Source organism: Phodopus roborovskii, unplaced genomic scaffold, assembly GCF_943737965.1.
Source record: "Phodopus roborovskii unplaced genomic scaffold, PHOROB, whole genome shotgun sequence".
NCBI lineage: Eukaryota > Metazoa > Chordata > Mammalia > Rodentia > Cricetidae > Phodopus > Phodopus roborovskii.
The window spans coordinates 1,357,421-1,381,335 of NW_026126424.1; the positions used below are offsets into that span (position 1 = coordinate 1,357,421).

A 23,915-nucleotide genomic window follows, 5' to 3' on the forward strand; every position below is an offset into this window, starting at 1 on the left:
TGGTAAGTAAGGACTCTCTGCTCCTTGCAGCTGTGGCTCTTCGGCCAAGGGTGCCTTTCCTCAGCCACAGTAGGTAAGTGCCCCAAGGAGACCGCTGGATGCCAGTTTCTATTGCTTGGTAGAAATTGTGATAGTATCAAAATGTTATCAGTTTCCTGTGGCAATTTTAGGAAGTTCCCCTGCGGCTACTTCTATCTACCCCGTCCCCAAATGGGGCATAGCAAAGGTTTTGTCCATCTTCCCATTTTGTTAGTTTGAAGGTCGTTGACTTTGTATATAGTGTATGTCTCTAGGTATGAAAAGATAAACTGAGGCACTGTTGTTTTAAGTGTTGAATGTGTTGCTTTGTAGCCTGTTCATAAAAGTAGTCACTAAAGGGATCATAGGTTTCTAATAGGAAATTCAGAAATGCATCTGTTGTGGGAAGTACAGACATAACAATTCAGCGATTTCCCAGAGTTTTCAAATCCTTCACATTTTTATTTCATTGTTTTGAGACAGGATTCCATACTTTAACTCGAGCTAACCTGAAACTTACTATGTCACCCAAGGTAACTTAAGTCACAGTAGTCCTCCTGCTTCAGCCTCTTAAATGCCATCATTAGAAGTTGAGCCACTATGCCCCACTATTTGATCCTTTTCTTAGGAAAGATTTCATTCTCTTTCTCTTCCTTTCTTATCAGGAAGGAGTGGTGTTGTCTCCGGGCAGGTTCTAGTATATTATGACTTCATGGTTAGCAACTTGTGAGTGCTTGAAATGTTAGGTCCTAGCTTTATTGGAAGAAATTAACAGGGGATTGATTGTTAAGATGTTATCTATGTTTGCATCAGCTCACAGAGAGACAAGACTCCCAAGATTAAATGATCCAACACTGTATAAATAAATTCAATCTCAGCATCTGATGATGTCTTTGTAGGGCAGCCACTTTGGTATTAGTTTCCTCACTTTTGAGAATGTTTATATTTTGAATGGTTGGTAATTTGACAAGCCATTTCTCACCTCATTTTCTTTCATTCTTAGGAGGGTCAATAACATCTTCTGTGGGGAAACAGAATCAGCTTCCTTTGTGAGTACACAGCAGATTGCTGTATGGGAGGAGTAAGAACCAGGAGGCCACCGTCTACATTTCCTATCAGCACACACAATCAATTCTAAGAGTCCATGTTGATCTTGGAAACAGAAGGATTTAAGAGAGTTAAGTTTCCACAGAGAACAAGAACCTTACCATCTCTTTTAGCTCTGAAGGCTGACAGACCATGGATACCATAGAGACAGCAAAACTTGAAGGTCATTTGGAAAATCAGACCAACGACTCTCCCAACACTTACACAGGCCCTGCTGACTCGGTAGAAGAAGGAAACAAAACTGGCAATGGTAAACCCAAGAGCTTATCCAATGGGCTACGTAAGGGTGCCAAAAAGTACCCGGACTACATCCAGATTTCCATGCCCACTGACTCCAGGAACAAGTTTCCCCTGGAGTGGTGGAAAACGGGCATTGCCTTCATATATGCTGTCTTCAACCTTGTCCTAACAACTGTCATGATCACAGTCGTGCACGAGAGGGTCCCTCCCAAGGAGCTCAGCCCTCCACTCCCAGACAAATTTTTTGATTACGTCGACCGGGTCAAATGGGCATTTTCTGTATCAGAAATAAATGGGATTGTATTAGTTGGGTTATGGATCACCCAGTGGCTTTTTCTGAGGTACAAGTAAGTATTGAATAATAACATATTTGGGTTTGGGTGTTTTTTTTTTTTTTTCTGAAAAGATGTGTCACTAAAAATGTTTCTCAGATTCTTCTAATGCATTTAGTTTTACCTAGACATTTGAGGAACGAAATTGTAGATAGGCATAATTGAATCAATTCGGCCACTATTCCATACGTGTTCATCGAGCGAGCACATATGTAGGTAAGAAGTTGTAGGAGTCTTGTGGAAGGGGGACTCAGTGCCTGGTTTCCGGTGACGTGGTGTCAAAAGAAGAAAGACGCTAGGAAAGCAGGTATGTTTCCAGGTTCTCTGCAGGTGCCCTAGGAAGCAGGCCAGGACGCCCTAATTTATTGTAGGATGATTGGTGTGCAGTCAACAGCTTGCTTTGACTTTACATCTGCTCGAAAGGTCTTAAGCTTTCTTTGCTCTCTTGTCCCTTTCCTGCCGGGCACAAAGTAGCCAGTGTTTGTTTAAGAAGCTGAATTTGGAACTAGGTTTCGGTGGTTTGGGTTTTAGATTTCGAAAGTAAGCGTGCCCTCCCTGGCTTCCCCTTGGCACTGCAAAGGCGAACGTGGCTGGGTAGTTCAGCCCCTGCATTCCTCCGCATCAGAACTGTGCCAACCGGGGAGCAGGAGTAGGGGAGGCTCCTCTCCTTAAAAAACTGGACATCACTCTGACATGCTTATTTCTGCTTTCTCTGTACACAGAATTTCTCTGCCACTCAATTCCCCTGTCCTCTGGTTTGTCATTTAGGTGTTTGCTTTCTACTGGATCCCATGAATTAAGTCCCTAAAATATAACTTTGAACAAAATACCCACAATTCAGGGTTAAAAAAAAATATGAAGCATGGGAAATCCCTCAATACAGCTTCAGGATCCAAAGTCAAATAAGAGTTCAGTGTTAACTGCCACAGGGTTGCTTTTAGAAGATGACTGTTGCTTCATAATTAGAAAAGTTCAACCTGCTTTTCTCGAAGACTTTCCCAAATGCAACCCTGCATTTTCCCAAACTTGCATGGCAAACTGAAGCTGCCCATAAGCAGTTTCCTTGTGGTGACTGTCAAAAGTCTTCAATATTTTTAGATAAAAGGCAGAGCTACAGATTGCCTTTTACTTAACAGAAGCAAACCGCTTCTGCGTGTGTCGGTTATGACATTCTACATGCTAAAAGCAAGGCTGTAGCTATTGACCATTAGTTTTCTTTTGGGTGCCTGGAATTGACACTAAACACCGTAGGGCTTGCATAGGCTCCGGACGGTCCCTGTGTGTAAAGGCTATTTATAATTACATTTGTGTGAAGAGATATTTAGTCTAGTGTGTAATTGGTTTCTGTCCTGCCCTGGAGCCTTCGTCTTGGTTTCTGTGAGATCTAGCTCTTATAATTATCTTTCCCAGATTTTGCCATGTCAAAACTCATGGACATGGGCTGGAGATGTCATTCAGTGCATCACATCCCCTCAACCCCCTTGACCCAACATGCATGAGGTCCTGGGTTAAATCGCCAGCCCACAAAGAAAAACACAAAGGAACAATGGAAAAGCCATGCACATTGATATTGGAATTTCACACTCTCTACTATGAATCATGTTCAGTTACTACATGCTAGTTAAAAAGAGAATATTGACAACGCACCTACCTAGGCCATGTGCTTTATACCCACTGCTAAGATCACAAGCAGCATTAATTTACCATTTCAGTTTTGAAGTAGATTTGGATCTTGGATTTTTGTAACTGGTGGAATAATTCTCATAGCCTTTTTAATACCCTAGCCAAGTAAGAAATCGTGCTAGTCCCAGCCTCTCTTAACATGTCCTGTTTTATAGGGTTTTTGTTGTTGTTGTTTGTTTTGTTTTGTTTTTATTCCCTTTCTTTTTTTCTTGGCACCGGTACCCAGGACCTCACACATGTCGGCCAAATCTTCTACCATGGAGATAACTCTCCTGTCTCTTTTTCTTTCAAAAACTCAGAGGGAAAACGCACCATGGGAAGTTCTTTTTCCTAAGTAAGACTGTATGTAGAGTGTTTCACCTAAGTGAATCCTCTGCTGGGCACAGACTACTGGAATGAAAATAACTGACTCATAATAATATTTCCTTATTTCTTGCCATTGTCGAATAGCATGAAGCACCGTTCATAGCAGCACTCCTGGGGGGGGCTGGGGTTGAATCACAGAGTGAATTGCTTCCACTTAATTAAGGGAGAGCAGCCAGCACTGTTGACTGTGCCTATTCAGTACTAAGACAGCAAAGGTAGGTTCCCAAGTGCAGTAAGTTAGCACTTTCATCTCCCCTCACCTGAAACCCTGGAATGTTCTTGAAATAGCTATTGGTGGCAGACTATTAAATATATATATTAAATTAGAAGTCCCAAGTTACCTGAATTTGACCATGGTCACTGTAAGAACCAGTGTCTTGGGGAAAACTGAAAATATTCCTCATCTCCGAGGCTGCCTGTTACTCTGGAGTCTTTTGGTCAGCGATGGTTTGGAAACTTGGGAGCTGTGAGGTTGAGAAACCCAGTGGAATGAATGCACCGTGTGTTCTAGAGAAGTTAAAACAAGCAATTGGAGGTGACAGTGCGTCCCCACTCATGGGCGTGTTCAAAGCCGGCACGTACAGACATAACAGAAAGGGGGCTGTCACCGTGTGCCGGAGCCGAGAGCCCACAGACCCTTTTACACCCATGCTGGTGTCCATGAGGCAGTCGTGCTGTGGGCAAAGCCCTGGGCATTGGAGGGCAGTGAGCTCAGTCAGCTTCTAGAACAATAGGCTTAGGCTGAAGACTCAGAAGAGCTCAGAGCCGCAGTCAAGACACCATTTTGCCTTTATTTCTCGACCCATCTTTTTCCATTTAATTCTATTATGTTTTATTTTAATTTTCCAGACTGGCCTTAAGTTCATTATGTAGCGAGTGTTGGCCTTAAACTATTGACCCTCCTGCTGCCGTCTCCCAGATGCAAGGTGTTGGCTTATGCAGTATTAGAAATCGAATCAAAGACTTTGTGTACACAGCAAATGTTCTAACACCTAAGCCACATCCCCAGGCCTTTTAATTTTTCACTGGTACATAAACACTTACAAACTGGATTCCATAATGAGATATATATTCATGTAAGCGTGTACTATGTGACATCAAGTCAAGCATGCCTCTCTTTAAACACTTTTATTAAAAATATTTTTAAATTTTACTTTATTTTATGTATACGGGCGTTTTACATGCATGTATATCTATGCATCACGTGCAAGCCTGGGACACACAAAGACCTCTGGAACTGGAGTTACACATAGTTGTGAGCTGCCATGTAGGTGCTGGGAATTGCCTGTGTCCGCAGTAAGAGCAGCCAGTGCCCTTAGCCACTGAGCTGTTTCTCCAGCCTATTTATCACTTCATTACGGCGAAGCATCTCAAGTCCTTCTAACTTATGTTTGAAATACAGAGCACAGCGTTAACAGTAGCATCTTGCTATATGGAACATCTCAGCACATCTAATTCCTAACTGTAACTTAGTACACATTGATCAGCCTTCCCACATAACCCCTCCCAAATACAGAGTCACCCATATCCCTGGTAAACTCTAGTCTGTGCCTAACTTCTCTGAGACCAACTTTTTTTCAGTTTGGCATAAGGGTGAAATTATTCTGTTCTCAAACTTTCTATGCCTGGCTTACTAAATGTGGTCTCTAGTTCCATCCAAGTTGTCACAAAAGGCAGGACTGAACTCTTTTCTCATGTCTGAATAGTGTGATATTATACATACACATGACCTCTTATCTGTTCCTCAGCTGGTAACCATGTAGGCCGGTTCCATTTTGTGGTTGTCATAAATAATGCTTTAATAATGCTTCAATAAATGATAGTGCAATTTTGTTTAGAAAAAGGCAAACAATTCTAACCCTTGTACTCCTTTTTATTTTCTTTGGCCATTTAAAAATCAATAGTGAACAAGATAATACTGAATCAATCCATGCTCAGAATATAATTCACTGAAAACCTATCCAGCCAGAGAAAACAATTCATGCCTACATTGTCAGACCATCTCTGGATGGTCCCAATTAAAATCTTGCTTGCATAAGTAGGGTTTAATGAGTTGTCACATTTCCCTATGTATCCAATTATGTAATGTCACCTGATCCATTAGTTTATTCCTCTATGGTCACGGCTCACTTACACCTCTGATGTGTTCTCTAGAGGGTTTTGTTAATCGGCGAGTTGACTGAAAACAGAGAGAGGCTTATTGAATTCCCTGGCAAAGGAAGACTTTTTTTTTTTTTTTTTTTTTTTAAGGAGACTATCTAGATTCTTCATGTTCTTAACTTTCCCGTGTCCACACTTCCTTAGTCCTTCAGGCCCCAAATCACTTAAGTATACTTCAATGTATAAATCTTTCTTTATGGAGATAGACTCATTCTCACTATGGAATTAAGGGATGAACAGCTCACAAGCTTTAAAATTCTGTGAAATTGGCTTTTATTTGTTTAATTCCATTGCTTCTCTTATTTTCAGTCAATTAAACAGTGATTTACTTTGCAGTAGAAGTACAGGGAGACAAGGATGGTAGCTTGCACCTGTAATCTTGGCTCTCAGGAGGTGGAGGCCAGATCATGAGTTTGAGGCAAGACTTGGGTATATAGCATGGTCCAGGCTAGCTTGGACTAGAGTGAGACCCTGCCCTCCCCTCTCCGACCCCAGTAAAATAAATAATAATAAGACAGACAACTGGTAAACCTGTTTCTCCCCATCCCTGTGTTCCCTTTAGGTCCATAGTGGGGCGCAGATTCTTCTTTATCATCGGAACTTTATACCTGTACCGCTGCATAACTATGTATGTCACTACGTTACCTGTGCCAGGAATGCACTTCCAGTGTGCTCCAAAGGTAAGCCTCCAGGTCCCACAGAGAGGAGTCAATCAATATACAATCCCAAAGCAACTCACTCTTCCACACATTCCTCTAATACACCTTCGCAGGTCTTAGCTGCAGTCTGGCATACTGTCTAATTTGTTCTGGATTGGGGGAACCGTGTTCATTAAGGATTTTACATTTTTGCAAAGAAAGAATTTGCTGTCTGTTTACTAATAATCCAATATTTGACTCTCTGATGTCTTCACTTATTTATATATCTCAGACATGCATTCTGTAAGGATGATACTAATGGTCCCGGGCACTATAGTTGACCAAAGTGCAGGCCCTCCCCTAGAGTTTATATTCTTTCTCTTAAGGAATTCACAATGTATCCCAGGATGCTAGGTCAAATGATTGTTACAGGAAAACAATAGGAGCTTTTCAACAGAAAGGTCAGGAAAAGATGTTTTGTTTTTGTTTTAAACTTGACAAGAAGAAAGGGAGAGAACTAGCCACATGGGTGGGGTCAGAGTCACAGGCCAGGAGAACAGTTTCCATGCATCGGGTTTAAGGAACAGCATGCAGCGGGAGGGTCAGCAGAACTGGCCACAGGCTGCAAAGGTTGTCACTATTGTGTGCCTCGGTGGTCATGATCGTGGAAGTGATGTCATTTCATCCAGGACACATCCTGCCAGAAAGATTAACAGAACGCCACTCATGGTGTGGATAGGGTTTGAAAAAGAAAAGTCAAGGACCACTCTAGATGGTTAACCATTGGAAAGATGGCGTTGGCTTTGCTGTTGTTGAAGCTGTCTGCAGAGAAGTTAGTTTCTTCACATAGCATCCAGGCACAGGAGGGCCATTGTTCATCTTAGACCCCTGTGCACTCTGGTTTATGAAGTGGAAATTTACTGATCATGTGCTTTCTGGACAGGGGAGTGAGGGCTAACATTAGACGTCACTGAACACAAAGCAGATGTCAAGAGGGAAGGCGGCCGGAGCTGCTGTGGAGAAGCCAGCCGGCTCCCTTACCAAATATAGGTGTGGTTTGGCAAGGCAGTAATTTCCTAAAGCCATCAAAGCAGAGTGTGTCTGTAATTAAACCAGTCTACACATTGAATTTAAACACCGACTGGGTTTGCCTGAAACTAATTTGAGACATGTGAGTTCAGAAGCGTAATGAACAGTATTACAGTGTGGTCAGTGGCGAGGTGGCCACCGCAGAGGAAGGCAAACCCTTCCTAGGAATGGATGAGGTTAGCAGGGAAGGGTCACTGATTAGAGAAAGGCATATTAAAGGTCACCCTTCATGGATGAGCAGCAGATTTCCAAAGCCGTATCAGAGAGTATGCTGTCGGAGGGACTGAGCTGCAGACTCGCCTGGAGGAGGGGCCCCGGCTAATCACCCACCACGTTCAGTGAGCAGACCCCTCCTGAGAAGTGGACTGTGTTTGCCTGGGAGGGACTCTGTTCTGTAAATGGACATATGCCTCTGCCTGTCCAGCTGAAGGAGATGTGGTGAATAGAGAGCAGGAATCAAAATTGCATTCTAAATTTGACCCAACTGCTGCTTCCAAGTGCTGCTTCGATGCTTGTGGCCAGCCACAAGGCTTTCCGATATCTACCTGTTTCCTGTGTTGGCACGGCTGGTGAAAGTCCTTCAGAGTGGGCAATGACAGGTTCTCTGTCTGGAAATGGACGGCTTGCAGAACTTATCACATCACAGTGGCGTCCAGGGCTCTTGCACTGAGGGCCTAACATCGCTGTTGGCCGCATCTCTCTTGTAACTTGTTCAAGTCCTTTACTTACAGTTTCCTTCATACACCACCCAAGCTTTGGCGTACAGCCAGCATCTCTATTTTCTTCGATGTGTGCCTACGTGAAAGTTGGCTCAGTTGTGAAATGATTCCGTTTTTCTAAGTCAATCTCTATAGAGACAGGGACATGTTCCTTTCCCATGGAAGCTCTTTAGGGTTAGCGTTCCCTCGCCAAGGCTATAGCGGGCCAAAGGGCTTTTCTTCCTTCTTTCCTTCCTTTCTTTTTTTAAATAATTTTTCCCTTTTATTACTTTAAAGTCTTATAAATGTGTGGGTTATACATTATGAGGGTTTTTTTATTGAAAACAGATTATTTTATCTATTTATTTATTTATTTATTTATTTATTTATTTATTTATTTGCATAACCTCTCCTATCCTTCCCAGTTCCTTCCCACTCCCCACAGGTCCATGCCCTTTCCATCTCTCTTAGGAAACAAACAGGCTTCTGAGGAAATATGGTAGCTAAAACAAAGATAAACACATCAGAATAGACAAAGAGAAGGAAAAGAGCCCGAGAAGAGGCATAAGAAACACATATAGACTCAGAGACTCCCTTGCTTGAATACTCAGGAATTCCATAAAAACACAAAACAAGCTATGGTATCTGCACAAAGCACACAGAGAGAGGCAGAGAGGGAGACGAGGAGGGAGAGAGAGATTAAAAAGAAAGCAAAAAGAAAAACAGAACCACGCCTTAACACCAATACTTGGAAGGCATAGGCAGGTGAATCTCTGTGGCTTCGAGGCCACCCTGATCTACAGAATAAGGTCCAGGACATCCATGACTACTCAGAGAAACCCTGTCTTGAAAAACAAAACAACCCCCTGCCCCAAACGCACACATAAAAGGAAATAAAATAAAGGCCCTGGCATGACATTATGAGATGCTACTGAGCATCTAAAGATGCCATTGAATTTAGTTCCTGTTGCCCATCTACTGCAGGCACGCAGCCTACCTTTAAGAGTAGCTGATTTCCCCCAGTGAGACTCCCTTGAAGAAAATGAAATTTTCATTTGCAAGTGGTTATCAATTGGAGATAACTTCTGGGCTAGGGATGGGAGCGTGTGTCCATTCCTTCAGCTCCAGACCCCATCTGGTGCTGACCCGTGCAGGCCCTATGCATGCTGCCTCAGTCAGTCTCTGGGAGTTCATAGGTGGATCTGTCCTGCTGTGTTTAGAAGGCCTTGCTTCCTCGATGGCCTCCAGTCCCTCTGGTTCTCACAGTCTTTGTCTCCACTGGAGCCCTGAGGGGAGGGATTTGATGGAGACATCCACTTATGGCTGAGTGTTCTAAGGTCTCTCTCTCTCTCTCTCTCTCTCTCTCTCTCTCTCTCTCTCTCTCTGCATAGCGTCTGGCTGTGGGTTCAGGGGCTTCTTTTAAACGGGAGGGTTTCTTGTTTGTCTGCAGCCACCTAGGAGTGCTCTGTACCTATTTTCCTTTTGTGGGAAGCAGCGTATGGGAGTCACAGTTGCAGGAGTCCTTGAGAATGGTGGGGCGCCAGTGTGTGGGTGTTTTGATTGATGCTTCTTTCTTAGGTTTCTGCAGCTTCAATTTTCTTCTGGTAGCTAGGTGCATGGACTCATGTCTGAAAAAACAAGGAGATGAGTAGGTCATGAGTGTTGCGTGACGTATAGCACAAGGACCTCCCCGACCTGAGATAGGCCTCGGACTTCACGTCCTTCTTCCTTTCCCAGGCTTACCCTGCTCGCTTCCCTTCCTTTCTTCCCGGGAAGTTCTTAGCAGTTTTAAATCCCGATGTCCATCTCAGGATTACCAGTGATAGATAGGGTGTAAGGGTCAAGTCAGGGTGGACCAGTAAGATAGCTTATAGTGAGGGAAAGAAAGGCATTGGCTGCCAAGCCCGGTGAACTGAGTTTGATCCCCACGTGGTAAAAGAAGAGAACCAACTCCCATGGCTTGTCTCCCGAAATCCACATGCCTGCTGTAGCATGTGCACACACACACACACACACACACACACACACACACACACACACACACACACGCACGCACACACGGCTCTGTGCCCCGCCCCACATACACACAAATAAATGTGCATGGAAAGCAAGAGAGGCTTTTCCTCCCTTCAACCAAAGGCCACAGAAATGCCCTTGCAGTGTCTCTCTTTCCCACAGGAGGCATGGCCTAAGACGCCTAGTGGGTATCTGAACCTGCAGGTAGTACTGTATGTATACAGTTTTCCCAGTGTGTGTGTGTGTGTGTGTGTGTGTGTGTGTGTGCATGTGCACGTGTGTTTAAATTTATAAACTAGGCAAGTAAAGAATTGGAAATAACTAATGATAAAATAAGAGGGAATGCTAATATAATGTTAGTTAAAACTATTTCCTGAGGGGAAGCTGCCCACTTAATATTTGCAGGCTGAGATTGGCCTTGAGACCTCCGAGAAAGCAAATCATATACCAACATTGATGAGCAGAAGAGGGGGTGTGTGATCCAGGAGCTACTGTGTTTACACCTCAGGTTATCTGGCCCGAAGTAGAGGGACTAATGACTTTAAGTGCTCCTACCTTCAGAAAAGTTGTGACAGGTTAGTGGGGGGAGAAATGAAGGTAATACATCCTTTTGGTCTGGGGTGCAGCATCGGGCACTGTGTGTTCCCTGTTCTATTTGTTCGCATTGTGGGTAGTTTTTTGTGCCGATCTCATGACAGGAAAAGGATGATGGCCACTGAGAGCCAATGGCTGTATTGTATCTCCCGTGTTAAGGGCATGCATGGTACTTCATCCAATAAATTCCATTTGAATGCCTTTTGGGGAGTTCCTGAAGTCAGTCATGTGATCTGCCAAGAGGCTCCTGTGGGCCTTTGAGAAGGCAGCATCTGCTGTCATTGTGAGCCAGGAAGAAGAGAAGATGGGCAAAGAAAGGGCTGGGCTCCCCCATGATTCACTGCAGAGAGCCAAAGATCTCCCAGAAGGTTCCATAGCTTAACATGTGCTCCCTCCTCCCTCTTAGTCCTCTCTCCCCACCCCACCCCAACCAGGTTGGCCGCAAACTCAGAGATCCGCCTGCCTCTGCCCCCAGGAGTATGAGAGCTGGAATCAAAGGGTGTACCACCCAGCCTGGCAGTTAATAGCCACCTTCTAATAGCGTCACACCACCATCCTGGAACTAATCTGTAAACATGTGACAGACCCTCGCCCAGATCTTAGTAACGACTGTCCACTGCTGGAAACTTATTTTGATTTTGCCATGCTTGATGCAAACTGTAAGGCAAAATGTCTTAGAAGCCTCAGCCCCTCGCCGCACTAATTCCGCTTTGAGTCATTTCGGTATAGCAATTGATGAGGAGTTGAGCAGCTCCGTGTTTGCCTTTTTTCCATGGGTCTCTTAGTAACAGGTGGCTTCCCGCAATAGTAATGTGCTATAAATGGGGGCATTTCTGGTCTCCCTAATGGGAGATGGTCCCTTCATGTCCTGGGCGGGGCTGCAAACTACCTGCTTTGAGGCTCTCCCTATCACACGTACACACCTGCCTTTACAATCATGTGTCCACTCGGGCAACGCACAACAGTGTTTGCTCCACCTGCCGGCCTAACCGCTGATGCAGCTGGACTGTCGTGCTTCAGGGACCAGAGTTCAGAGGCAGGAGTCTGAGAACAACGAAGGCAGGCGTGCCACCAACCTGTCCCCAAGATCCCAAATGACTAGTCAGTACCAGTCCTTCTGCGTTTCTCCTTTTTGTAGACTGTCACTCACTCGCCTCCCCCGCAACTGTCCCCCAGCCCCCCAGCGTGTCTCTTCTAAGATTATGCCCACATATTCTGAAATTTTAATAGGATGTCTAGATAAACTAACACTGGGCATTCCTGCCCTAGCCTGTCATTGTTTCTTATGACATCATTGTGGTTTAGAAAGGCTTCTGTCCCCTTGGCCCCAGTGTAGAACTTAGATTCCTTGTGATATGCTTTCCTGGTCAGAGCTGTGAGAGCTTGCTGGTGCGGTCCCCAATGTGTCATTTCCAAACCTAGGTAAATTACGGGATGAGTATTCTGTAACTGTGTTTCCAGCATATACTGGCAAGGCTGTATGCTCACTTATGCATATACGGTACCAATAGATCCAGTAGACAGCTTAGCTGGATGGTGATGGCCCCAAATCCTCACTTCCTCCTGCCAAAAGGAAGCAAAGTAGCTCCAATCTGCTTTTTAGCACATAGTGGTGAGGTCATTGGTTATTAATATTTTTAAAAGCTTTGCCCAAGGACACGACACCACTAAAACATATTATTAGTAACATACTGAATAATTTAAAACATGTCAATAAGCCCAACCAACATAATGAGGAGGACCTTGAGGAATATTTCTGACTTTTTGTGTTTAAAGGGAAAATTTAACAAGCAGAGAACAATCACAGCCTGGTGACTCTTCCAACCGAAGCATGACTGTGCGCGTCTTGTAAGCTCTCCTCTGTGTTTTGTGTCACTCAGCTCAATGGAGACTCTCAGGCGAAGATACAGCGGATTCTCCGGTTGATTTCTGGCGGTGGGTTGTCCATAACTGGGTCACACATCCTGTGTGGAGACTTCCTCTTCAGCGGTCATACAGTAGTGCTGACTCTCACTTACTTGTTCATCAAAGAATGTAAGTCCTAGTTCATCCCTCACTGAACTGATGGCCGTGGTGGGCGGAGTCCCAGGGCCCTGATGTGGGTGGGATTCCTTCTGCTGGGATGACAGTTGGGAGAGGGACAGATGTAAACACTGTGCACACATGTGCTTTATCATTCCACCTAGTCATGTGTGACCTCTAGAGTAAAGCCCTGGCTGTGGTTTCTCCTGGCATCTAGTAATGCCTCCAGACATCCCCCTTCTTCCTGAGTGCTTCACAAGGCAGGAAGTTCTTAATAACGAGACAGAGAGGTCAAGCATAATGGCGCACACCTTCCACCCCAGAACTTGGGAGGGAGAGGCAAGTGGATGTAATAAGCTCAAGGCCAGCTTGGTCTACACGATGAGTTCTAGGCTAGCCAGAGCTATAAAGTGATTTTTTTTCCCAAAAATGGAGGTGGAGTGAAAAACAATGAAATGATAAATGTGTTGTTTAAAAAAAAAAAGTACACTCTAAAGATAAAGCCAAATGACTTATTTGCCAGACATGTCTGTTCTACGATTCCCAATAATTGACATGTATTTCCTGAATTTCATCCACATGCTTGTCTTATTTTATTCCAATGTGGTCATTCATCATTTCCCTGTCTCTGCAGTAGTAGGGTATTCTGTGGAACATCTTGTCCTTATGAAACACACAGGCAAGGAATTAAACTCTTTCCATGTCAATACACCAAGTTCCCATTATGTAAAGCCCTTATATTTTATAGTAGCGTGTTGTTTTAATGTTTCTAGTAGTTTTACTGTTTTTTAGCCTGCCTTGCTTTGCTTGCTTGAAATGAGGTCTTGCTTGACAGTGCAAGCTGGCCTGAACGCACAGACCTCCTGTGTCCAAAGTGCTTTGCAGTGGCTCTTATTGTTCACTGAAGGGCTGTCGTTGCCTAGCAGGCCCCCTGTGTGTTACTCCCTGAGTGCTGCCCGTCCCCTCCGTGCTTTTGAATGGCCATACTTCTTTCTCCGTGGTTCTCTGTGGTTCTTCCAAGATGTCCTATGCCCGGTGCTTCCAGAAGCTTCTCGCAGTTCTCTTTGCTTTGCATGGGCAAAAGAGCTTTGGGACACTGTCTTAGTTCCTTTTTCTCTGTTGTTATAAAGAGGCACCATGACCAAAGTAACTTATAAAATAAAAAGTTTAATTTGGGACTCGCTTACAGTTTTAGGGAGTGAGTAGAATCCATGACCATCATGATTGGAACATGACAGCAGGCAGGCATGGCACTGTGGCAGTATCTGAGAACTTATGTTTAACAACATGTTTAAACAACAGCCATGAAGCAGAGGGAGGAGGGAGAGGAGAGCAGAGCAGAGGAGAGCAGAGGAGAGGAGGGAGAGGAGAGGAGGAGGAGGGAGAGGAGAGGAGAGCAGAGGGGAGGAGGAGAGGAGAGGAGGAGGAGGGAGAGGAGAGGAGGAGGGAGAGGAGGAGGGAGAGGAGAGGAGGGAGGAGGGAGAGGAGAGGAGGGAGGAGAGGAGAGCAGAGCAGAGGAGAGGAGAGGAGGAGGAAGAGGAGAGGAGGAGGAGGGGGGGAGAGGGAGAGGAGAGGAGGAGGGGGAGGAGAGGAGAGGAGGAGGGAGAGGGAGAGGGAGAGGAGGAGGGAGAGGAGAGGAGAGGAGGAGGGGAGAGGAGAGCAGAGCAGAGCAGAGGAGAGCAGAGGAGAGGAGGGAGAGGAGGAGGGAGAGGAGAGGAGGAGGAGGGAGGGAGAGGAGGAGGAGGGAGAGGGAGGAGGAGGGAGAGGAGGAGGAGGGAGAGGAGAGGAGGAGGAGAGGAGAGGAGAGGAGGAGGGAGAGGAGGAGGGAGAGGAGGAGGGAGAGGAGGGGAGAGGAGAGGAGAGGAGGAGGGAGAGGAGGAGGGAGAGGAGGGGAGAGGAGGAGGGAGAGGAGAGGAGAGGAGGAGGGAGAGGAGAGGAGAGGAGGAGGGAGAGGAGGAGGAGGGAGAGGAGGAGGAGGGAGAGGAGAGCAGAGGAGAGGAGAGGTCTAATTCGGAATGGAATGGGCTTTTGAAACTTCAAGAACTATCCCCAGTAACATACCTCCTCCCAGAAGGCCACAACCCCTAATCCTTCCCAAACAGTTCCACCAACTTTGGATCAAGCATTGAAACACGTGAGCCTGTTGAGGGCCATTTCAGGTCACCATAGGCACAGACCTGTATCCCAGGGGCTCCCTGTCCCTTGCTGTCCTCTCCTCTTTGGCCTTTCATTGCTCCAAACAGGTTGGGCTTCATGTAGGCTCCTTAATGCCTTTGCATTAAAAGCCCAGGGGTTTGCATACTATATGTTGGGGGACAGTATATATCATCTCTCCACACACCCCAGGGCATCCTCATTTAATGGAATTGCTGTATTTCTAATGCATTATTATTAGTTATAGTGTGTTCTTTATGTTCTAGTTCTAAATTTTGACCAAGGAAGTTCCACCCATGGAGGAGGGTCTATCATTTTCTAGTCCAGAGGTACACTCTCCAATCTGTGGATCATGGGATGCTTACAGAAGATGGGCACTGCATATCACAGTAAAGGCACTCTGTGTTGAAAAACATAAAGTAGTGAAAAGAAAATGTCCCGGGGATTTAGTATCTATTGCAGTTAAATAAGGATTTGGATAAACAAATAGGCCGAATAGATGTTTATTCAGGGAGAAATAACTTACAACCTAAACAGATGAACACCAGCAAATTCCACTGGATGCTCTCCTCTCCACGTCCTGCCACCAAGAGAGCATTCCCGGGCTCCTCCTCAGACCTCCTTCCACAGGTCACTTCTGCCCCTGGCTCCATCCACCAATGGGCGTGGTCAGTGCCACAGAAGGAGAGAAAGTGAATATCCCACTACAATTCCCCTTTCCCCTTTTAGTCTAAAGAAAAGATTTAGGCTTGATACAAAACTATATACAAAACAGTGAATAACAAGTGTGCTCTAAGAAAAGGAAAATCGAGAACAAAACGACTTACATATCTAGTCCTAGGGTGAAGGCATAACAGAGTTTACAATAGAGTTGTCCTAAGCTGGAAAACTTAAGTCTAGTACCTAATATATCTAACTAGGAAGAGAGAATAATAGTTGTGATAGTTTAATCTTCAACCTCATCAAGACCTGAGAAGGAAAATAACGATACTAGAGTAGACAGGAAGTGCAGATGGGCAACTTCCAAAAGGTGCAGCAAGGACAGAAACAGCAGGCTACCTGGACAGTCACCCAAGGTCTCACAGCAACGTTGGTACACCCAGTTTTAGCTAAGGCCAAGAGTATTTGACAGACCATAAAAACAGCAGAGAGGTAGAAAGGCTGTCTTACCCTGACTTGGCAAGGTTCAGCAGTCTTCTATATTTGTCTCCTGCAAGCACATAGGACTGCATGTCCAAATCAGCGGTCAAGGTGGGGCAATTCTTTGCCGAAGAGGCCATTAGCTGAGGCGAAAATGAACTCCAGCAGGAGCAACAACAGTGTCCAACATATTTTCAGGAAAGTGCACGGTGCTGTCAGGAGCAACAGTGTCTCATGTCAACGGAGTGCTAATATTAAAACATTTAAATGCCATGTTCTGCATGTCTATGAAGTGATTGAAGATTAAGCATCTATATCTGACTAATCTCAAAGGTACAGGAAACATGAGTGAAGATAATCTGTAATACTCAGGAACTTAGCTAGAAAAACTGATTGAAACTTCCCTGAGTAAAGCAGGAACAAATACCTAAACAATATAACTATATACATATACATACATGTAAATGGCTAAAATAGAGGTAAAGTAGAAATGTCAAAACAAGAGGTAGAACTATAAAGGGCAGCATGATAAATATCCCAAATTGTATCAATATACAAAATGTCTTGAATACAAGAAAAGTATACATACATAGAATATGGCAAGAATAAATGTGCATAAATTGTGTCAATATACGAAATGTCTTTAACATAAGTAAAAGTACACATACATAGAATATGGTAAGAATAATGTGCATAAAACATCGTAAGTGGAAAGATTTCACACAGTATAACAAAATATAAACTTAATTTTACATAGCTTACCACAAATAAGAATATATAACAATGTAAGCTGTAAAATACTATTAAGTGTCAGTTTATTCAATATCTACAATAATGATAGTTCTACGCCTAGCACTAATCTGTGCCCTTGATACAAATGCTGTAGTCTTTGCCACCCCTCCAGGGGGTGCTGTCTCGCCTCCTCTTTCCTCTACTTGTGTATACAGGAAGTGACCTGGCTATAAATACAACTTCAGTGTTTTAGGATGAAGTGTTTAAACGCACTCTGACTCCAGAGATTGTGGTCTTAATTTCTTGGTTCTGTTTAGAAGTTTTAGAGATTTTTAAGTTGGAGCAATGGCTCAGAAAGCAAATTATTTGCTGTTGCAAATCATGGGGACCCAAGATTGAATCTCTGCTGTTCCTGTTAAAAACTGGATATAAAAGCACATGCCTGTAATCCCAGCATTGGGAATATAGAGACAGTGTGGAATTGGGGGGGGGGGTGTCCCTGGGGCTTGCTGGCAGCTAACCTTGCTGGATCAGTGAGCTTCAGATTCACTGAGAGACCCTGTTTCAAACTCAAATTAAGGCAATGAACAACTGAGGGAGACCCTTGGTATTGACCTCTCCAGCCAGCTTATACAGCCCCACACACACAGAGAGACAGACAGACAGACACACACACACACACACACAGAGAGAGAGAGAGAAGAGAGAGAGAAAGACACACACACAGAGAGACAGAGGGGACATATACACAAACATGTACACACAAGCAGCAAACACACAAAGAAGTCCAACTTGTCTGATCTTACAGGATCATCTAAGAATAGTCTACTTAATGATAAACAGGGCATAGTTTTCATTCATCTTTCCATCAGAGCAAGTAGAAAGGCAAGTTGTGATTACTTCTATATGCAATATATAGAGACATATTTCCCCATGGCATGATTTTTTAAAAAGTTACATTATACATTTACGTATGGCATGGGAAGAATTATATTTTTTCCAACAACTTTTGAAACGAAACTGCTATAAATTTAGCTGCATCACCAGCCCTCTGATGTACACCGGGCAGTCTGTGTTTGTTTGCACCTGTCTTGAAGTCACCGCCTGAGTCATACCTGTCTTGTTTCCATGAGTAGGCAGTGTCTCTGGTGCTTTGGAAAGTCAGCTTCTAGAGGATGTGCTGCTTATATGTGATTACTCTCCTGCCTTTTGATCGTTCTGGGTTCTTTCCTTGCTAGCACTCTTGTTGAAAGTGGATTAATATTCAGTTGGGAGAGCGTACTGGATCAGGACCATTTCGTTATTTAACATGAAAGGGTTTAATTGCACCAATGTGCTCGTGGAGCCTGTATTCTTCAAAAGCCTGTGGAAGACGGTGTGGGCTGGTAATACTAAATGTCTGGCCTCTTCTCCAATGGATTTTCTTAGTGCTTGCCACGAGTTCATTGTCTGTATTTAATGCCACCTCTGCTGGAGGTCCCACACAGACAGTGAAGTCCATTTATTGTCATCTCTTCACTCGGTGTTATCCCTGTGGCTAGAAAGAGTAGACAAACAGGATTCTTTCTCATTTGCCATTTTGGTTGCTTCTACCCCGCTGGGTGTGTGTAATCTTAGTACCAAGGAGGCTGAAGCAGGATTGTTAGTTAAAGGCTAGCCTGGGTTACATAGTGAGCTGCTTTCTCACAACAGTAAACAGGAGCAAAAACAAGTCACCTTATTCTTGGTGCGGGGAGAGAGGAGAGTGGGTTGTGATCTCAATGTGGTAGCATCATAGAAAATGCATTTTCATAGGACACATGAGGTTTTCTAGAATTCTTTTAAAAAACTAACTTTCGGTGCCATCAGTAGTAAAATGGCCATTCTGGCCACACCATTACTCCTTACCCATTTCAGTTTCTGGTGATTAATGGTACAGAATAGTTCTAATGTACCCAAACATCTTGAGCTGTTAATAAATCCCCGACGACTTACATGGAGAAAAGTGTGTCAGATACGAAGCTTCAGGAGGGCTGGTGGGGGTGTGGAACTGGAGAATGCATGTAATGAGTCCTTCGGTGTTCAGGGTTCTAATGCAATAGTCATTGGACTGGATCTCGACCCCCCTGAGGCCTCTCCTGGCATTTAAATCTCTTAGCAAACATAGCAGCAGGATGAAGTTACTAAATGATGAGGAAGAAACTGAAATGAGAATCAAATATAGGGATGTGGTTCCACTTGGGATCCACAGAGCTGTAGCTGATTCGGCAAGAATCCCCTTGTGTACGGATGGTAACTGTTTAGGTAACCGTTTAGGCCGCTGTCTGAAGTTTCGAGGATCACACATTTTGCTCTTTAACCGTTCTTTTACAATCAAGCACCTGTGTTGCTATGAACATAAACCAAGTTTAATGTCAAGTTGATTTCAGTCTGCTAGATCATTACACGTTTATTGTGAGGCAGTAAAGCTTTAAAATAGAAAGAAACGGGAGGGGACCAGATGGCCAGATAATAGGAATAGACTATTTCAGCCATGTCTTTCATGAACACTTACCTGAGGAGGACTTGGGGTTGCCACTCTGTTAACCCGTTGAGTGCTGGTCAGTGGCATGAGCTCAGTAACCTCATGCAGGAGGCAAGATGTCGGTACAGGGAGGGGCAAGAAGCCAGAACTTTGGCACCGGAGAGCTGTGCCATTGCTATTGTCAATGGTGGTATAAAGTTGCTGAGAATCAAATCTTGCTCACCCCATGGTGGCATTCCCCCACCACAGAGACACATCTGAAGAAATACAAGTAAACTTAAGACCTCAAAATATCCCTGCTTTTCTCATTTTGGCCCCTTATTTTCATGGACCTTTTCTTTGGGCCCTTACTATTTCTCTTTCCAGTGGGGTCATGTGTGTGAGCCAGTTTGAGCCAATTCTAGCTAACCTAAATAACAGCTCTATTCTCTTCCTTATTTAATAGATTGTTGAAGGCGGGCAAGGCCTAGAATATCTCTTGTTGCCCATCCACCTCCTAAGAATGACTGCCATGCCTGCTAACGTGACCCCCTCTGCCTTGGGTTCCAGCCCCAGCCAGTCAGTCAGTCCATGAGTCCATCTCTGGGGATCTTACTGCCTCTGTTTTCCTGCTCCAGATTCACCTCGTCACTTCTGGTGGTACCATCTGGTCTGCTGGCTGCTGAGTGCCGCCGGGATCATATGCATCCTCGTGGCTCACGAACACTATACCGTCGATGTGATCATTGCTTACTATATCACCACACGGCTGTTTTGGTGGTACCATTCCATGGCCAACGAAAAGGTGAGCAGTGAAGACCCTTGGGTGAGGGATGTCCATTGTGTGAAGGGGACCCATCTCCACACACGGAGGTTTTAGACAGCTTCACGGGAAGGACTGTGCTTGCCACCTGGCTACATACATGGTTTGGTCAGCTCGGCTACACTTACTGTCACTGCTGCTGGTTTTAAAAAGTGACAGCAAACCAACTTCACAAATGTACAGGCTATCTGAGCAGTAAGAACACCGTAAAATTGCTGGCAGCATGTTTAGTCAGTCCAGCTGATTTATACTAGAATTGAGGGGCTATATATACCTAGGAACCTTCCCTGTAGAGCATTATGGCGCAACTTGTTGAGAGGTTCCTTGCCTTGTTGAGTAACTTTGGGGTGGTCAGCGTGTCTGTCTTCCCTCCCTCCTGACCCAGCATGACCCCATTCTTCTCGAATTCCACTCTTTTTTTTTTCATATTTATTTTTTTTTCATTTAATTTTATATAACCAAGTCCATTTAAATGAAAACAAGCATTTATAGACAATATTTGGGAATTTGGGCGTCGTTCTTTCCAAACTACTTCCTGCTGGTAAGGGCGCTGTGTTGGGGGATTCGAAGAAGATTCAGATATCCTAGCTGTAGTCTGTAGGGCTGTTTTGTCCAGATGCTTTGAATGTAGGATCAGCTTGTACTCTGTTTCAGGTGGTCTGGCGTGATCAAACCACATTAGTCTGGAAGGAATCCACATCTTTTCATTTTCTGTGGAAACAAAAATAGAAATCCTTTTCCCCAGTAACTTGTCCTTCAACTTAAATTTTGAAGTCAAAGCATTTTTTTAAATTTATTATTTTACATGTCGATCCCAGTTCCCTCTCCCTCCCTCCCTCCCTCCCCCAGCCCTCCCTCCCTCCCTCCCTCCCCCAGCCCTCTCTCCCTCCTTCCCTCCCTTTTACCCTCTCTGCCCTCTCACATGCACTCTAAACACCCTCCCCTCCCATCCCCCTCTTACCTCCATCCTGGGAAGCGTCCCATTTCTCTTGTTGGCTCCATTTGGGCCCAAGGTTGCCCTCCACGACCACCCCCACCCACCACCCGCCCAGGCTTTTCTAACCTTGGTAATGCTCTTGCTGTAATTGGTTGGTCTGCGCACCACGACTGACTTATTTTGGAATAGATTACCCAATGTTAGTGGTGGTAGTGTGCTATGCTGTGTGTGTATGGTGAGCATGTGTATAAAATCCAGAAGCAATTGACTTGCTGCAAGATCTCCTCAGAGCTCTTGAATCTACTCAGAGTTCTTGTATCCACCAGTGCTTGCTCTCTATGGATCCTTTTTTTGGCTGTGGTGCTTGATCGCCAATTCTGTAGTCCTCTGCTTTCATTTGTCTTCTCCCACGTCGATCTAGATGCTTCCAGACACCTAAACCGAAATCTCCATCTTTTCTTCTTGAATATGTTCAGCCTTCCTAGTTTCCCGTTCACCTCTTCTTGACCCTCATATCTGACCACAACACATCCTGGAAATACTTCTCTTGCATGCCCTCCACATCTATTCCTGAGCTCTCTCCTGCGATAACTGCAGACAGAGGTCTCATGAGCCAGGAGGAGGGCAGGACATGGGGACCAAGGTCAAAGTGATCTGGGGAAAAGCCAGGACAGCAGTCAGCGCCATGGGATTTCACTTTTCCTTGCCTGTTAAGCCACAAAATAAATAAATGAATGAATAAATAAATAAACAAATGCCATTTAATTGAGAAGTCTAGCCTGCAAGTCATAAATAATGCCTCCTTTTTCTTTACCACCCTTCACAGAACTTGAAGGTGTCTTCCCAGACAAATTTCTTATCTCGGGCTTGGTGGTTCCCCATCTTCTATTTTTTGAGAAAAACGTACAAGGCTCAATTCCTTGCTGCTTCTCCTGGCCACTGTCCTGGCCCCCTGGCTGCTTTAAGTCATCATGCAAAAAGTATTCCCGGGTCCAGAAGATCGGGGAGGATAATGAGAAGTCTACGTGAGCTGCCAGCCTGGCAGCAGCCTTTCCACCAAAAGAATCCGCTGAAACCAAAGGCACAGCTTCATATTTATTCTCAGAGAAATGACTGGTAAATGAAGTGGACCAAATTTTGTGCAAAAGATCGGAGCAACGAATGAAGTATTACCTTTTTGGCTTTTTTCTTTTCTTTTCTTTTTAATTCAGCCCAAGAAACATATATTTTCCTGCAGCTCTTCATGCTAGGGTGACAGCGCCCCCAAACTGGGATTTTAAAGAGATGGCAGGAACACGCTATGCCTCTCCTCGTTCTTTCTCCATTTCCATGTTCTTTCCAGATGTTTTCCCCCTTCAAGGTCAGAAGAGTTTGCTAACGTTTTTGAATAAAATGTCTGGATATGCAGCCACTGTGAGTCCAGGAAGTGATGGTGGGAGCGGCTTTCCACCAAGTGGCTGGCTGAGGGCAAGCCACAGGTGGGTGAAGGTCAAATGCACTTTGTTTTTGCCCCGTCTGGGGAAGGTTAGGGTGTTGTCTGGGGTCGGCTTTGCTGCTCCCCCTGCTCCCCCCCCCCCCCCAATGCACTATGTATGACTTTTCCTCTTTTTTAAAACCTCTACCTGATTCTTTTTAAAGAGGGAGTGTTCCAAGCAAACGTGAGGGTGACAGACACGACCATAGATTTTTTTTTTTCCCCTGTGTGTGGATTTTTTTTACTTTCAAGTTTCTGTGACAGATACACAGGAAGCATGGGGCTTTTCCTGCTACCCACATTGGATGCTCCCTGCCTGGAGCCCAGGGCTGTTCACTTGCATGGGCACAGGCTGAAAACACACATGTGAAGTGATGCTCACACTCACTGAGGAACACACGTGTGTTCCCCTTCTAGCTGTGATGAGAAATGTCTGGGCACATTGTCTTAAAACAGTTTCTTCATAGTTGATAGTGTGCACTGCAGGAAATGCAGGACATGCAGGAAATGCAAGCTGGATCCCAAAGGTTTACTGCTTTCATGCTCTTTAGCAAGGCGCTCCTCTCCCTACGAGCCCCTAAGGACACTTTCACCCTGTGAACACAACACACACGGTGCTGCACTTAGACATGCCATTGGCGTCCACACTTGAGATAAATACAGCTACATAGGAACAGGGAGCCGAGCATGGGGCCACACGCCCTTGGTCCCAGCACGGAGGAGGCAGAGGCAGGTCAGTCAGTGTGAGTTCAAGGCCAGCCCGGTCTATAAAGAGAGTTCCAGGACAGCCGAGGCTATTACACAGAGAAAGAAACCCTGTCTCCAAAAAACAGAAACAAAACAAGGAACAGGGAACAGCTGTGTCCGATATGAACAAATTAAAAACAAAAAATCTGGTGTAGAATATCAGGTGGAGCGTGTTACTCAGGTTAGTTGGCAGTAGAAAATGTTCTCCATTACGCATGTGTCAGCATGGGAGCAGAGGGGTGAGATGAACAGGGTGGAAGGAGGCTGTCACGTTGGCAATGATGAAGTGGGATGAGGAACATCCCCAGGACCGTCCTTCTAAGCCAGTCTGCCTTGATGTCTCAGAATTAAACTTCAAATGGCTTGGGGAAAAAGCACAATACAGGTCTGTTCAGAAGGGCCACTGTCCTCGGGTGCTAAAATTCTCTGCGTGTGTCTAGTTCTGTGATCCTGGGTAGGTAAA

The 23,915-nt window shown here is 44.8% G+C and overlaps 1 protein-coding gene across 1 annotated transcript; it reads left to right on the top strand.

Moving 5' to 3' along the window:
• The first annotated feature begins 1,106 nt into the window (after positions 1 to 1,106).
• On the top strand, positions 1,107 to 22,295 carry Sgms2 (sphingomyelin synthase 2). The gene is given in 6 exon segments (XM_051185500.1): positions 1,107 to 1,712; positions 6,469 to 6,586; positions 12,822 to 12,975; positions 20,110 to 20,276; positions 22,058 to 22,118; positions 22,121 to 22,295. Coding segments are annotated over 6 exon segments (1,095 nt in total). The 5' UTR covers positions 1,107 to 1,257; the 3' UTR covers positions 22,261 to 22,295.
• The last annotated feature ends 1,620 nt before the right edge of the window (positions 22,296 to 23,915 follow it).